Below are 17,403 nucleotides of genomic sequence, written 5' to 3'. Positions count from 1 at the left end.
TAAACCTCTCCATTTTTTAACATGTTACAGCAAAATTAATGCAAGGGAAGGAAAAAAAAACTTTTAACCAATAAGCAGCCATAAAACTTATGATAAGAAAATTTCATTTAGCCTCTTCTATTTTAAAAATTTGAAGAGAAGAAAACAAAAGAAATAAACAAACAACACAATAAAACTTTTAAGCTATTTTCAAACTTAACGAAGGAAAAAAAAAAAAAAAAAACACCGGTATATAAAAATTTCTTATATTCCCTCATACTGAGATCATAAAATAAATAAGATTAAACATGCAAGCACTGGTTGCAACAATACCATAATATAAAACTATACTAAGTCATCATAAAGAAAACTCAAATAACAAAAACAATATTAGCAATATTGGCGTTCATAATTAAGAGTTGAATCTGCATATAAAAATTTCTAAAAATTAATCAAAAAAAAAAAAAAAATCAGAAAAAGAAAGAAAAAGGGGGGGGGGAAAGGACAATTTTCAAAAATTCACCAAGGAAATTATTTTAAGATCACATTTGAAATGATAGGGTCAAAAATCTTTTTTTTTATCACATATCTTAGAAGATTTGATTGAATACTTAAAAAGGAAAAATAAAGAACTCACATAAAAATATTCATCACAGTTGCACACTTATTTTGATAGTAAACAATGGTAGTTTGACTTTTTACATGAAAATGTATAAAACATGATTCTAAACTTTTAGAATAATATATATTTACATATATTTCCCTCATAAATAATAGTATCTTTTAAATTTTTATAGCTAAACACAAGCATAAATTTGAAAGACATCTTTATATTAATATTAAAAAAAAAAAAAATTCTGAGGCATCGAATTAAGTGAGAGCATGCATAAGTTTTATAACACTCACTTAAAAGAACTAACATTTTAAATTATTAAGGCTTATTAAATATGTATAAAAATAAATAAGAGTTTGAAAAAGCATTTTATGCTATTTCAAAAAGCACTTCGTAGTTATAAAATAAAACATTCACACACTCAAAGTTGAATTAAAGTTAAAAGAAAATGTTAAAATTTTCTAGCAAAGTTTCTTTGGATAAATAATACTGCTTCAAATATTAATATTCTAAGTAAAATAACATACAAAGAAATTTTACCACTTAAGCTGTCACACATAAGGATTAGAATCTTGTTCTTGACAGCTCATTTGTAAATATTCTCGAAACATTGCGCGAGCTTGATGAAGAACACGATGAACATTGTGCTTACGGACCATTTTATCAAAATGCATTGCTAACTCATTATAATCCATACGGCTCTTCATTATTATATCACGATGCTGAAGTAGTAATGTTAGGCACAGAAATAACATAAAAGGATTGCCACCTCCAAGTTCATAAGGGGATGGTAATGAGGCTTTTTGACTTTTACCACTATATTCTAATGCTTCAATACAAGAATTTGACATTACATCATTAGGATCTTGCAAAAGAGTCGTTTTTTTACGATAGATTCTTTCATCACTAAGCAATCTCTCCTTTGAAACGATATTCTCAGAACTACCTTCTAAATTTTGAGAACCATGAGCAGTATAGTCGTTATCACTTTGAATTCGGCCAGGGCAACTTTCAGAAAGAGAATCAGAGCTATCACTACCATGCCTTTGATACCTATTATCAATGCCAGGGCTATGAACGAGTCTGATGGGTATAACTGACTTCAAATGACAAGCACAGCCATTTTTATCTTCAGATTCTTCATTTTCCAAAATTTCACCATTACAAGGAATATCTGAACTTGCTTTCACTTGAGTATCAAATTCAATATCGAACTGTTCATCAGGAGTACAGCAATAAGTAGAATCTTCTTCAACACTGCCATTTAAATGTAAGCATTCCGGATGCTTATGTGGTTTCTTTGTAGAGCCTAGCCTGCATATTTGATCCATACCAGATAAATCATCACTCGTCCAACTCTCAGGAGCATCATCTTCAGCTGCTTGATCGACATTGTGTAAATGCTGCGTGTAATTTATACTCTCACGAGGCGATTCAAAACAATCTGGTGATCGAGGTGAATCTAAATCTTCAGAATCTATTGTAACTGAGCGTTGTAAAAAGGATCCTGGCAATTGTCGATTTAAATTTTCTAATTCCATCCTTAACTCCCGTGTCATAGAGGTTGTCATAGGCAAATAATCCTGAGAATCATCATTACTAATTTCTGTTACACTATTCCTACGGCTTAAAGATATAGGTTGATCTTTACACAAATTAGGTGGATTTTCTTGTGTAACGGTAGGTTCAATGGGTGATTCAGATTTCTTTTCAGGTTCACATTCATTGCCTTCCTTACTATTACTTTTCATCAATCCCCGAATAGATGAAGCAGAATTTTGTTTCCGAATAGCGCGCACTTTAGTGTATGGATTTTCACGACTATGAATCCGAGGAGACTGAGGACGAAAGGTATTTGCGGAAAATAATTCTTCATATAATGATAATTCTTTTTCTGGTGGAGATGGGGGGATAGAACTCCACAAAACTTCTAACATTGAAAGAGCATCATCAAACGCAAATTCTCTTTTTAATTCTAATAGCAACCAGCGATAACAAAACAGAAGATCATCAGCACCCTGTGTCTTAAGATATTCAAAAAACTGTGAATCATAATGTTCTAACAGCTCAGTAAGTTGTTGAAAATTAGATGTCATAGCTTTGCCATCTAAATGGAAATTAGGTTTTAATCTTTGCATTAATGCACAAAAACAAACATAAGCATGGCCTTCATCTTTCATTGTTACTAAAATTGGGGAAGCCAAATCACTCATACCTTGGCAATAAGATACACTAGGGTGATTTAAGGCATATGTAGTAAGAATGTTAAAAAGAGATACAACATTTTTATTATCATCAGATCCAGCATAAAATTTATGAGTGCGATCAGTGCGAAGGACATCTTTTCTTACCATATTAGTTACATACTGAATTTCTTCAGTTAAATTACCATTAGAAATCATATCTTGCCAGGTTTGTCGTAATTTCTGATATTCCATTGAACGTTGTTTCATATATGATATTCTCTCTTTAGCTGTAAGGCCATATGGATATACATTAAGAATATGCTTCCATACAACTTTACGTAAAGCAGGATCAATACCTCGTTGATAAACGGATAACCTTAATTCTCTTGGTTTAATCAAACGCCCTTCAGAATCCAAATATCCATGAAATTCAGAATCGACCATAGGCTGCTTTGCAGGTTTGAAACTGTCACTCTCATTATCAGCTTCAGAAAGATTCAAAGCTCTTTGTACCATATTGAATGTCTTTTCCATCTGAAAGAAGTCAAAATTCTTATAAATTAGGGTAAAAAAATTCTATAGCACCTCAAAGAGGAATTTCAATATCACACAAATAATGAACGAAAAAGACAAGTAATTTCTGAACTTTCAACAGAAAAGCAATGACAATGAGTGATATGAACTATCTATACCCTTTTTCCTTGTCTTCAGTATGGATTAAACAAACACGTGCGCGCACACACACACACACACACACACACACACACACACACACACACACACACACACACACACACACACACACACACACAATTATCAAAACTACTACTTACACTATATTGTAGTGGAAGCAATCAAAAATCTTAAACTATATTGGTTGCATATATTATAGTTATCATGATTCAAGTCAACAGAAGAATTAGACAGTTGTTACTTTTAATTCGAAACATAAGAAAAATGAAAGATAAAAAAAATGATCATGATCATAATTTATTTCAACAGCTTAAGAGCTTTTTCAACAGCTTTTCGTTACATTTCATCCTTACTCTGAATGAGCTTAAATACTCAATCTTCCACCAATGAAATAAATGTATTAGTAGAAATATATCGTGTATTGTAATTAAACCAAGCATTAAAAATGGTTCTTCTCAACTTATATGTATCATATTGCTTGCTGCTACTTGTAAAAAGAGTGAACCAACGACAACTAGATAATCTGTTTGGAACTTCAATCCAAAAATATAAACATTTTGGGCTACAAACCAAACCAAAAATATAATATTTATATTTTATTTATTTTGATTGAACAAATGCATGCTCAAAAGCGATGTCCGGTGCAAAAATCACATGTGTTTTAGTATCTAATTCCAAATAAAGTTTGAATTGTATTTTGATAGATTCTGAGTTCAGAAATAAATACTAAATTTGTAGATCAAAATTGGCTAATTTCTTCCTAAGCCATTACTAGTCCTCATCTACAAGGATACTTAAAAAGTTGATAATTTTTTGCAAACCATGCTAATACTGGGATATATTTGTTATGTTAAAATCAAATTATTTTTGCTGATAAGATAGTCTTCAGCCATTCTTCGCCTTTTCGTTGTCTACATCCTTTCTCACTTTAGATGCTGTCTTACACGGTATTTTGTTAGAGTGGTATTCTCTGGTATTTTGCATAGTTTATCTAAAGTTGCTGAAAGTAATCGGCATATAGCTCTTCTATTATGATTTAATTTTATTTTTATTCCTCTGCTGAGAAATCCCATTCATAGCGAACTTAATAGTCAAATATATTATTATTTTTGAAAATTAAAGATTTAAATCAGCAGTATATGTCTCCTTCATAAAAAGCACTTTACATGTATTAAAATCAAATTCAGTGGATCATTACCTTCTAATATAACGTGAAATTTAAAAAAAAAAATACTGATATCTTAGCATTTGAGGCGTAACATTCAAAATTAAAAATTAAAATTTGCATCAGATAATTTAAAATGTTGCTAAAAGTTTAATAAATAATTACAGCATACAAATGTAAAAAAAAACGCGAGTCAAACGTATCTGCCTTAAGCGGCATTCCAACGACTGTGCGCGTCTGAAGAAAGGTACACGTTTCCCTTCTCTAGTGGTTTTCCGGGGTTCTTTGACGTCTATTCAGTTTACTGACAATGCCGGAAGCTCCGGATCGTGTCCACAGGCGTTGTTGGTTCAAAAATGGATCAGTTGGTAGATTTATGACCATATCTGTAAAGGCCGTCGGAACGCGGCTTTAGACTTGTTCGTCTGGACCTTACACGAAACCTCCAATGATCCAGTTTCCTCAAATCGCTGAACAAGCTTTATGAACTTGCCACATTTAAAGGTCCTTTTCCAGTCTTCACATTTTTCTGAAGTCGGAGTTTATGCAGCGCAACAGTCTTTGATTTCTGGTTCATGAAAAACAGCTTCACCAAGAAAGCTTTATCTTTCTCACTCAGCATCCTCGTTCACTTAACATGGCATGCAACGGAGAACTGCTTCTGGATCAAAATCATAAGTATTTATAATCGCCTGTCTCATTTGCACGTTTCCAACAAAGTCGTTCGTACCAGCGCCGTCTGTCGGCAGTTTTTTTTTTTTTTTGTCTTATGTTTAAAAAAATCCCATGACCTATATATGCTAAACCTGCAAACCATTTTTTACTTTGTTTATTTTTTCGGGTTTCATGAATTTTAAAAGATTTTACAAACTTTTCGCTCAACCTGTATTTTTGTTTTAAAAAAAAGTTTTCTTTTTTAAAAGGATATATAATCTTAGTGATAAATCGATTTTTTCAAGTATAGGGGAAGGGAAAAGTTGAATAGTTAATACGCACACAAAAAGAAATCGAACGTTTGTTTTTAACGGATTAAAATATTAATACAAGATAAAACACAAAAGAATATATACAATAGCATACATTTATTCTGAACTTAATAAACAAAGAATGATTAATCAGATTATTTAGCAATTAGCTCTTAGAGCAAGGCAATTGTATTTTCGGTGCAGAAGAAATTTTTTATACATTAAAAATCCTGTAAAGAAAATTGTAAGTTGAAGGGCAAGAATGAGAAAATCATCATAAAAATATATTTATTTCAAATGAATCTAATAACACAGATTAAAAATATCTGATTCCTGAAGAAATAAATCTAAAGCCAGAAACATAAAGCCAAGTCTGATACAAATTACAATTTTCTTCAAATGAATAAAGGTATACAGAGAAAATTTCTTTTTACATTTGTTAGATTCATAACTTATTTTAAAATAACGTAATGATTACAAGGGATGACCAGGAAATTGTTAACCATGGTTAAATGACAAAGACGATACAAATTAGCAACCTATTCTATTAACTACCACAAAACACAAAATCATGCTGAAGATTTTGATTCATGAGAAACTGAATCACATCAATTTTCTATATATAGTAGGTCTTAGGAGAAAATTCGTCCCAAATATGATAAGATTCTACAACCAAGCAATTATATATCATGGGAAGGAGATAAGAAAATAATAAAATTTGCCCATACAACCAAATAATATTATATAAAATTATAAATTTATAATTTCTCATTTATGAAATCAGCAGAATTGTAATTACGCATGAATTCTCCGACTTAACTATATTTTAAAACACCTTGCATAGAAATAAATTATATAATAACTCAAAGAATACTTTTTTATTACCATGTAAGATTTGATAAAGGGTCTTTGAAATTACTTTAAAGATGCATTATCTTTATATTATAAAGTCATTCAAATTCATACGCTCGGAGAAAATATAATTACAGAAATATAGTTAAAGGTAATTATTATAAAATTCACTAACAATCAGACTATATGGATGAAAAGTTAAATGATTGAGTTTTAAAATTACATACAAATTTTTAAGAAAAATTATAAAAGAATCAAAAATTTGTCTACTTACATGATTTAAAATAGTACCAGTAATTGAAGATCGATCTAATAAAAATCCAGTATTGCTGCTACGAGTTACATCGATCGGCGCCACAACATCCCAATCCTCAAGACCTGGAATATTGGGGAAAATAAAGTTTATCTCTGTTCAGTTTAATAAACTAAGTTAAATAAATGACGTATTTAAAAATTAGAAATTCAGCAAATAGTCTGGAAATTAAGACAAGGAAAACAAGACTCTAATAGACAGGGAATATAAGGAAACTGTAGATTATTAATTGCTAAGAATAAGAGGAATCTGATATATATAGTCTGAATGTACACTTTAGCAGACATTATTGCAAAGCACATGAAATGTTTTTATTTAAATTTATTGTAAAGCATTCCCAGCTTTGTATTCCTAGAATAAAATTGTAACCGAAAGCTATACTATAGAACACAGCAAATTTGAAAATTTTCAATCTGAATTTGTCAATAATCCAAATTTTTCTCTAGTCTTTTGAATATCTTTTCAACATAATATTAAAGTATCATTTTGTATTTGAGTTTGTTTTGGTTAGTTTGAAGACAAAATAAATATTGTAAAAAATATTTTTACATTTTAATTGTTTTTGTTCCTAAAATACATCCGTACCTTGTATCCCCAATGACTGTAAGCTAATAATTTTTTAAAGCCCTTAAAATTTATTTCATGGGCTTACTTCCTACAGTGACCATCTTCTGTTCCACGCAAAATGAAGTCAATTTACGCTTACCTGAAAATTACCACATAACCCGCGTGCAACATTTCTGCGCAATTCTCAATAATACTGTTTATTAACAATGCACCCTTCGCGAAGCCCATATCTAAGATTTTCTAAACAGAACAATTTAATTTGTTTTATTTTTATTTTTATCATTTTATTTTGAACTTTTAGTGTCAAAATGTTGATTTCTTCTTATCTTTCTCTAATGCATGTAAGAACACTTTCTCAGTAAAATAATTTTTTTGGGTTATTTGTTTATCTAATATGAATTACATCCACATTTTAAGAATTGATGATAAATATTTTCTAAATTACTAAATTACATTTCCAAAAATTAGTTTGCCTTGATTTATAAGCTCATTATTTTTAAATATGCACGATAGTATTCTAAAAAAATCTTTATTCAGTAATTGACCGTCTTATCAGATCGGACAAAACTATCGATAATGGAAAATATAACCCTTATTGAACTGTGAAAAACCAGAGCATCACACACCATAATAAAATGGATGAATCATCATCAGATAATAATTTTAGATCTAAAAAATTACCAAAGAAACACAAACTGAAATTTATAATTTTTATTTACAATTCTTAGAAACGAAGAAATATATTTTGTGTAATTAATTCCAACTTTTATTTTATTATTCATGCAGAAATAAACTCACTTCTGCACATTCTCTGAGGGGGGGGGGGGAGGACTGTTCGAAAGTAAATCCAATAAAAATTATTTTTCTAGCCACGGGAATATTACTTTGATGAAACAGTTCCCAAGTAACTGAAGCAAAAAAAAAAAAAAAAAAAAAAAAAAATTTGAGAACTATTTTAACTTTCAGCAGCCCTTCGTTATTTTTCAGACCAATATAATAGGAGTCAACATAGTTGTGTATATATATACAGGGTGTCTCAAAAACCTTGACCGCGGCTTTTATTCCTTAAATATTGATTATAGACATATACTGTAAATTACAAAGTTCCATAAAAAAAGGTGTAAAATGTTATGAAATCGATTAAAATTTTCAGGGGATTAAACTTCAAAAAATACAAAATTTAAACAAAGCGTACAAAAAAATTCCAAATGAGTAAAATATGCGCCATCCTCTAATAAGGTCATGTACAAAATTTCAGCAATTTATCACAAAAAATCTCAAAGATATGAAACTACATAAATGCTGACTTAAACCACTTTTCGATGCCTGGATATGAGTTCTCAAAGAGGAAAAATCATGTCGGATGTTCGTGTTTTAGGGATCATACACATATTTACAAAGAAATTAATGATTGAATAAATAATAATTTTGCTATTTATTGGTTCAAAAGTATTAAAAATTTGTAGAAATAATAACTTAAAGGAAAGATTACATAACTTTTTTTACAAGTTCATTGACTGTGTTAATTTTAAGTTAGATTCTGTAATTCATGATATAAAATTTTAAAGTATTTTTCAGGAAGCGTAGATTTTTAAATTTGTATTTAAAACTAAAGATATGAAGCATATTTTATTTACTTAGGATGCATTCCTGCGTCGCGTCATCTGCACTGAAGCTGTAAACATTTGCATTTTAATTTGTGACTGACTCTTCACCAACTTGGTTTTAACATATCTTTGAGAATTTTCATGATAAAATTTTGAAATTTTGTACATGACCTTATTAAAGTATGGGGGCACATTTTACTCATTGGGAATTTTTTTGTACGAGGTCCGTATAAAAATTTTAATTTTGTATTTTTTTAAGTTTAATCCCTTGAAAATTTTAATCGATTTCATAACATTTTGGACTTTTTTTTTACAGAACTTTGTAATTTACAGTATATGTCTATGATTAATATTTAAGGAATAAAAGCCATGGTCAAGGTTATTGAGACACCCTATGTATATGACTGTGAAGGTTGTAACATGACTTACTTGATATTTCAAAATGGTAGTTTAATGTATTTCAACAACAGTGGATTTAGAATGCAGTTTTGCCCGATTGAAACTCAATGCAAGCAGCATCTTTTCACTGTTACTTTTAATCACCATCCATTATTTAACTGCATGAATCACTTTTGATAGGATGAAATATTTCAATTTGAATTTCAGCTTTTTACTAGTATTACTTTGATACTGAGAAAGCACTAAAAAATTATTTTATTGCATTTATACATCAAAAGCAGGATGTGCATAAATATGTAAATAACACTTTTTTATATCTGAATTAGAAATGTGCAAAAATTGCATCAAAACATATCTTTTAAAATTCTACATACAATTCTGGCCATCAAATATGATGATTGTGTATTTTGTATTATATTTAATTTCTTTTGTATTATAAAAAAACTAAGTAGCTTAAATAAATAATTTTCCATAAAACTGCCTATTATTTAATCGCATACTTTGAGGGCTGTTAAATAATAAACTACAACAGTAGGTTTCAATTACAAATATGACAGTTTAAGGAATTCACACTGAAGAAAATTTCATCCACTAAAAATTACTAATCATACTAAAAAATAAAAAAATAAAAGATAAGCATTAAAATTTAGTTAATTTCTATCAACGTAAACAGTTTTTAAAGTACTGAATCTAATAATATGATACAGTTTTGCAAGTATTTTGTAGTAAAAGTGATAAAAGTGTTTCTTATAATTTAAATTATGTTTATTTAATCAAATATGGGTTATTTTAATGGTTAATATTTTGTTAGTTGCTCTCTATATATAATGCAACAAGAATTAAGAGGTATATATGACCATATATTTTTAGAAAAATGAGAAGACACCTTCTCTTCAATCCAAGCGGTACTTCACTTAAAATGCTAGACTCAGTATTAAGAAAATTCCACAATCAAAATTTCAGTTAAACTTTAGAATTTTATACTGTAAGTAATCAGTTTACTAGCAACATAAAGGAATAAAATGATAGCTATATTTTTGTTTTTATGAACAAAATGAAATTCAGTTATCAGTAACTATTGTTATAAAATGTGAAAACTCTTATTATATATTTTAATAACACACATATATATACACATATAGTATATATCTCAAATTTTCATGTTTTGGTAAAAAAATATATACTTTATATTTGCACATTTCTGCAAAACGAAAACTTAATTAAATTTCAAACTCTAAATAAATTACAAATGTTTATATACTTTAAAATTGCTAATAACATTATTATTGGTTATTTTATTCAGAAAAATAATAGTTGTAATTTTCTTGAAATTATAAGATGAAGTATTCATGAAATTATAAGGTATTTAAAGTAAGAAAGTAAATTTAAAGAAGTAAATTATAAGGTGAAGAATATAGTCATGGATTATTTTGATGTTTCATAACTGAAGTATTTTTAGAGTATGCTTGTCTTTATTACACTTTTGGTGTGTATATATATATCAATTAAATGCAATACTGGAAATAAATACATATATAAAAGAAAGCAGAGTATAATTTATTGCATAATAAAACACATTAATACAATAGAGTTATTTCCTACTATATTAATTTACCATATACAATTTTATGTATTCCTATTGCAAATTTAATTGGGTTTTTTTTTCAAAAATAAATAGTTGCTATTCTGAATTACAAAACTTTTCATGACAATAATAAAGTAGCATGGTTACAAATAGAATGATTTTACAACTTAATCTTTTCGTGAAGAGTTTAATGAAATTAACTTAATATTTACTTAAAATAAATATTGGAGGCTACAGAAATAAAAACGTCAAATTTGATACTTTCCAAAACATTAAACATAACATTTAAAAAATTACTTTAAATTCTTTTTAATACTTTCAAACAGATATAAAACTTAAAAGATTCCCATTGGCAAAGCATTACAGTTTAAATACAGTCTGGGCGTAAAAGTTCTATGTTATCACAAATAAATAAAATAGAAAATTCTTCCATTCTAAATAGTGGTATTGTCATAACAATTAACTGAAATGCAAGTTTATACTATATATTATATCAATCTAAAATAAATCAGAATAATCTAATAATAAATCAGAAATTTCTGATCTAAAATAATTTCCTAAGGCAAAGAAAAAATATTTTTAATGAAGAAATCATGCATAAGAATTAAAATTACAAGCATTTCATTAAAAATATGTAAATTTTTTACTATGATTCCATAACCTACAAATCCACAGAATTAATACAAGAGAAGGCAAATGAGGTAATATTCCAAACTGCTATAATATGAAATGTTCAGTGAATTATTTTTTGATTTTACTCAAAAATTTCCAAATATCTCTTAAACATCTCTTTGTAAACTAGACCCAACAGAAATGAAAAAAGAATGGTATATTTGGAATCAGTAAAATATTCAGACAAATGGAAAATTTTTCTTACATATACAAGGCTATAGGTAAAAGAAAAAAAAAGTACTCAAGCTATGATAATTTAGAATTGCAATGGTGAAAATATTTCATAAAAATAATGAAACAATTCATACCATTTGCAAAATTATTATAGTTATCAACGGTCCATGATATAATATAATAATCATTCTCACTTATGTACGTCTAAAATTTATAATTTTGAGATATATGCAACATCATCACATTCAATTAATTCTTTACAGTCTGGCATAACATGCAAATACCTTTGACTTGTTGTTCTAAGTATCAAAGATGTCTCTATTTCACTAAGTCCTACAGGCATTCAAACCATCAGGTAAAAGTCATTAAGTCCACTTAGTGACTTTTAATAGATTCGCCATAGATGTGTGTAAGGCACCAAAAGGACTTAGTGATTGCTTCCTTTTGCTGAGAATGATATGATAATTGCTTTTGATAGCCTTCACAGATGGATACAAATGGTCAAATGATTGGAAATGGTTAATGACACTATGGGAGAGGATGCATGTGAAATTTGGAAAAAGGATCGAAGTTCTTTGAGTACTAAATATAATAAAGCCCAAGGATTTGATAAAGGAAATCTGAAGAGGTGTACCAAGAACACAAATAACATGAAAAGGAAACAAATAAGAGCAAATCACTTGACAAAGGGCAACAAATGATAAAAATTTTATCCTCTGTCAATTTATTTGATCTCCAGATGGTTCTGAAAGTCAAATATTATCCAATGATTTATCACAAATGTACTGAAGCAGAAAGTTGTGCAGTTATAACTTAACAATATATGAATTAGTTAACTCTTCAAATCATGCATACTGTTATACATAGCATGAAGTACATGGTAAGTGTGTAGCCAAATGCAGCATCTATTATGGATATATTTGGTTCAAACAATGCACATTTAAATTATTAAATCAAAAATTTCTGGATCCAGACATTTAATAATGAAATGTGATAATATATATATAGTGCTATTGTCATAAAAAAAATTACATGCCAGATGTTGCATGATTGGATAAACATTTTCAAGGTAGCCTGCTCTACCAGGAAATGGAAGAACGCTCTCACATATTCTATATAAGAATTTATATTCAGATATTTCCTTGATCTATTAAACTTTTTTTGGATACTTATGCAGGACAAAAGGTATTGAATGAGATATAGTTAATTGGTTGAATGCAAAATGTTTCATTTTGAGAAAAATCACCTTGATTGTTACTTCTCAGATACAATAGGTCATTTAGAGAATTATTTAAAAATCAATGCCTATGGTCAGGGGAATTTAAGTACTCCTAAATTTTAAAAGGTTAATACTTCTTCCTTCCCTTGGAGAAGGAAACAAGATCAAAGCATGATATATTTTGAATGAAAATATAGTCATTAGATTTAAAAAAAAAATAATTTTTGAGTCTATAACCTTTTCAAAGTATGAAATCCAACAAAAGCTTCATTCTTCAATATAAAAAAGAACTTCCTACAAAGGAAGGATCAATGTTTTGAAGACATCGTGTAAATCAATCTTATTAAATATACAGAATAAAGGGATAACACTGAAAATGGATAGAAATCAAACTACACCATATTTTAGGAAAAATAATTGTATTACAGGAAATATTAGTCTTTTTATCAATTAACTGGGGTATTTTATTATAATAACTATCAACTATTTTGGAATCACACAATATGTTATAAAGTTCTTGTAATTCTGACTTGTAGTTGGATAATAAAGATTACATCTGATCCTACAAACTTTTGAATTTTATCAACCAATGTATCTCTTAAACCCATCTTTTTACTGTGCAATTTTAACTTTTCAAGCTTAAAAAAAAAAAAAAAAAAAAAAAAAAAACTGAGAGAAATAAAAAAAATATTGAAAGAAAATGCAAATCCAGAATAAATTGTAACTTTGACCCATATGAAGAAAAGGGGAAATTATATCAAACGATAAAGATTAGTTGAAACCCTGAGCAAAGACAAGCACATCTGCAAGAATAATATTTTTAGTTACATATTATAAAATCATTAAGAATACGGTAACAAAGTAGTAACTAAGCTTGAAAGCCATAAGTCTGTGACTTATGATATACACAGAAAAAAGAGCAAGCAAAAGATATATATGAAAGTTATTGGAAATGCTAAGTCAGTATATTTAAAAATACTGTGAACTATTTAGATTATCCAATGTTGCTATTAAAATCCATTCTGCTAGAAAAATATTAATTTTAAGCTTGGTAAATAAAAAAAAAAAAAAGCTGAAAAACAGCTGGTAAATCAGCAAGATTTTGAATCAAATAATTTTATAGTTGACTCTACAGTTCATATTGATCAATCATCAATAGCAGAAAGCAGATTAAAACCCAATTAGAAACAAAAATGTATGAATTTTTCAGCATTTACAGGAAACTTAACACATCTAAACTACACTTACCCTCTTCAAAAGGTTTTAAGTCAACTTTTAACTGCAAACATGGATCAGAAGATCCTAAGAAAGCAGCATCCAAATCCCAATCAGATAATAAAGATAAATATGTATCTTTTCCTTCTTCATCTCTGGCAAAATAACTTATAGAGAATTCACTAGAAAGGTAGATCAGCATTTAGAAAATTTCATCACTAAATAAATAAATACCATTATTTTAAAAGAAATTCAGTTTTTGAGTAAAATTCAATTCCTATTGCAAATGATATTTATTAATTAAATGATAATAAATGCTTAGTTTAAAATGCCACCAATAAACACCTCAAACTGATCTTGATTAATATATATGAAATATTTCATCATTTATATAAAAAAATATCAAATATAAGAAATGTAAGAAATATTCTTATACCATTATTTCATAGCACTATATTTCATGCAGGTATTTAAAAGTATAAGATATTTTAGACATTATTAATTAGTTTTAATTTAAATAAATTTCCCTGATGAATTTTAAAATATTTGAGTTTTTTACATCAAGATTTTTACTCTAACTGTTATATATCCTCATACACAAGAAAATAATGCATTGCTGAGCAACTGCAAACAAAACTTATACAGCTTTGAAAGAAATTATCATTTAAAAATAATTCAAAAGACCTTTAAAATGTTTAGGATCAATTAAAATCTAAGAGAAATTTAGCATTTCCAAAAATAAAGTCATCCAAAATGTTCAAGGAGTACAGATTACAGAATAATGAAAAGATTTACAAGGGGAAAACTATCTATAGAATAAGATACTATAATAAATAAAGAACTTATATCAATAGAATAATTTTGAAACTCCAGACAAGAAAACATATGTTAAGTGAAAATTTTGAACTCTATACAGAACAGATTAATAAACACAAAATCTGAAGACAATATGAAATTAATAAATGGTTTAAATTCTCAACAACAGAATAAATGTTTCAAATCATTTAACAATTATTAATAATGCATTAAGCCAATATCAAGCAAATAATATACAGAAGGAAATAAAGTGTGAAATATCTGAAATCTCTAGAAAGTTTACAGAAAATTTAATCCATGTCTTTGCTTGGCACCAACCGAGATTTTTATTATTACAGCAGAAATAAATGAGTACCTATCCACACATATAGACAGCATGTGCATATATGGATATATGCAATAAATTATTTTTAAGTTAAATACAATCATTGGACTTTTGTGATTTTGAGAGATTCTTAAAATGCACAAAATTTAAACATTAAAACATTAAGGAATTGCTTCTCATTTTGGAAATGCTTAAATCTGTCTTTATGCTATAAAATAAGTATTTTAGTAATTTTGTTTAGATCTATTCGAATATGGTTTAAATTTTTTAAAAAAATAATATGATTTTAAGTGACATTGAACTTTTTTGTTTTAAAATTAAGAAATCTATTGAGTTCGCAAGGAAATAAAAATAAAATTTTCATGAAATTATTGAGCTTTTTCTTATGGGATTTATGTCACAGATACAAATTTATGTGAATTATTCCTCTCCATTCTTCTACAATAATAATGTGGATAAAAACTTTTTAAAATTTTATCAATTGAAATTTCTTTTAGGTACCTGTTATAAAGTAAGCCATTTAAAAGCTTCAGAGGTTGTTAGATAAACACAGATAATAAAACTTTACGGAAAATCATACTGCAAAAATTTAACTATGTCTATTTTCAACAAGTATCAAATAGCTTTCAAATATAATTTTAATTCCATATAATAAATTTAAATAGTAAAATTGTAATTTCCTCGAAATTTTAATAAAAAAATAAAGTTCTAGATTCTTAGTATAAATCAAATGAAATTAACATACTGGCAAATACAATTTGCCTTACCCTTTTATGTCAAATGCTCTAGCTAATAAACTTTGAAGCACTTCAAATGAAGTTATCTGAGGATCAACGCTAAATCTACGGTATTCCGGTGCAAGAAGACCTTCACATTTCTAAATAACAAACAAAAAAATAAACCAAATTATTAGACAGATGTGATGTATCGCAGGTCTCTCCTATCCATGAAATACTTCTGAAAATCCACACAAATTATTTAATTCAAAGTACAAATATAATAAGCAAATACACAAATGTAAAACAATATCAAGGAATAATGGGTTGCACCACATAATACTTTCTAAAAAAATTCTTAAATTTGAAAAGCAATAAAGATCTTTTAGCACATTTATGGTAAAAATTGGCAGAAAATAAAGGTTTAATAAACGAAAAATTCTGCTAGAAAAATTATTTAGTAGCAATAATCGAATTCAATTCATTAAATGAAATGATAAAAAAAAGTTGTAAGGGGAATCATGAGAATTTCCACTTCTTAAATGGATGGATTTCTTTTTATTAAATGCAGAAATTAATGCAAAAATTGAATATATTTAATAATCAAATAAGACAACCTTTAATTCCCTTTTTTAAAACAGCATTTTAACTTTACCTTGACTTTCACACGGATCGCTTCACGAGTGTGAAATAAATTTAAACCTGACATTTTTTAATGTAGCATAAAATCTATTACTTCATTCCGAAAGGAGAGCAAAAATATTTTTTTTTAATGCAAAAGAATAGATATTTTTTCCTTTTTTTATTAAGTCAAATCGCACCTTCCGCTAAGCTAGCAGAAGATTTGACAGAAACAAGAACTATCCACGAAAGCTAAAATAAACAACAAAACAAATCGATGATATTGCCACCGAAAGCAATAAAATTAATTTCAAATTCAGGTAAAAGATTCAGTCCCTGCCGCACAAGAGTTTGTAGAAGGCCGTTTATGAGAAATTTGATTTTGGATAAATATCAAAGATTAGATTTCTGATGAGCAGAATAACTTTGTTTACTACAATTTATCCACTTTGTTTATATATATATATATATATATATATATATTTTTACAATTTCCATTTTGTTTACTACAATTCTATTTTAAATTACTGGAAAGTGAATGAAGTTTCAAAAGATACGGAATGAAACAATATTTTGGAGACATATGGCGAGTTAGATATGATCAGCTGTCGTTACAATTTTTTTGGTGCAACCAGCTTTCTAAAAAGTCTGAGAAATCTCTGAAATTCTTTATTGACTATAACGCTTGATAGAATATTAGTTATAATATTCAATTACGGAA

General features: G+C 27.8%; 1 protein-coding gene across 1 annotated transcript; it reads right to left on the bottom strand.

Annotated features, from left to right (window-relative positions):
* Positions 1 to 1,143: 1,143 nt before the first annotated feature.
* LOC129960597 (TBC1 domain family member 25-like) lies at positions 1,144 to 16,856 on the bottom strand. Its single transcript, XM_056074099.1, has 5 exons — positions 16,717 to 16,856; positions 16,113 to 16,222; positions 14,238 to 14,386; positions 6,728 to 6,831; positions 1,144 to 3,312 (listed from the first exon to the last, which is right to left on the bottom strand). The coding sequence occupies exons 1-5, from the start codon at positions 16,768 to 16,770 to the stop codon at positions 1,144 to 1,146; spliced, it is 2,586 nt and encodes an 861-aa protein (XP_055930074.1). The 5' UTR covers positions 16,771 to 16,856.
* Between the last annotated feature and the right edge of the window lie 547 nt (positions 16,857 to 17,403).

This window comes from Argiope bruennichi, chromosome X2, assembly GCF_947563725.1.
Source record: "Argiope bruennichi chromosome X2, qqArgBrue1.1, whole genome shotgun sequence".
Lineage (NCBI taxonomy): Eukaryota > Metazoa > Arthropoda > Arachnida > Araneae > Araneidae > Argiope > Argiope bruennichi.
Note: the sequence above shows the minus strand (reverse complement) of the source record. Positions and strands in the feature narration are given on the sequence as shown.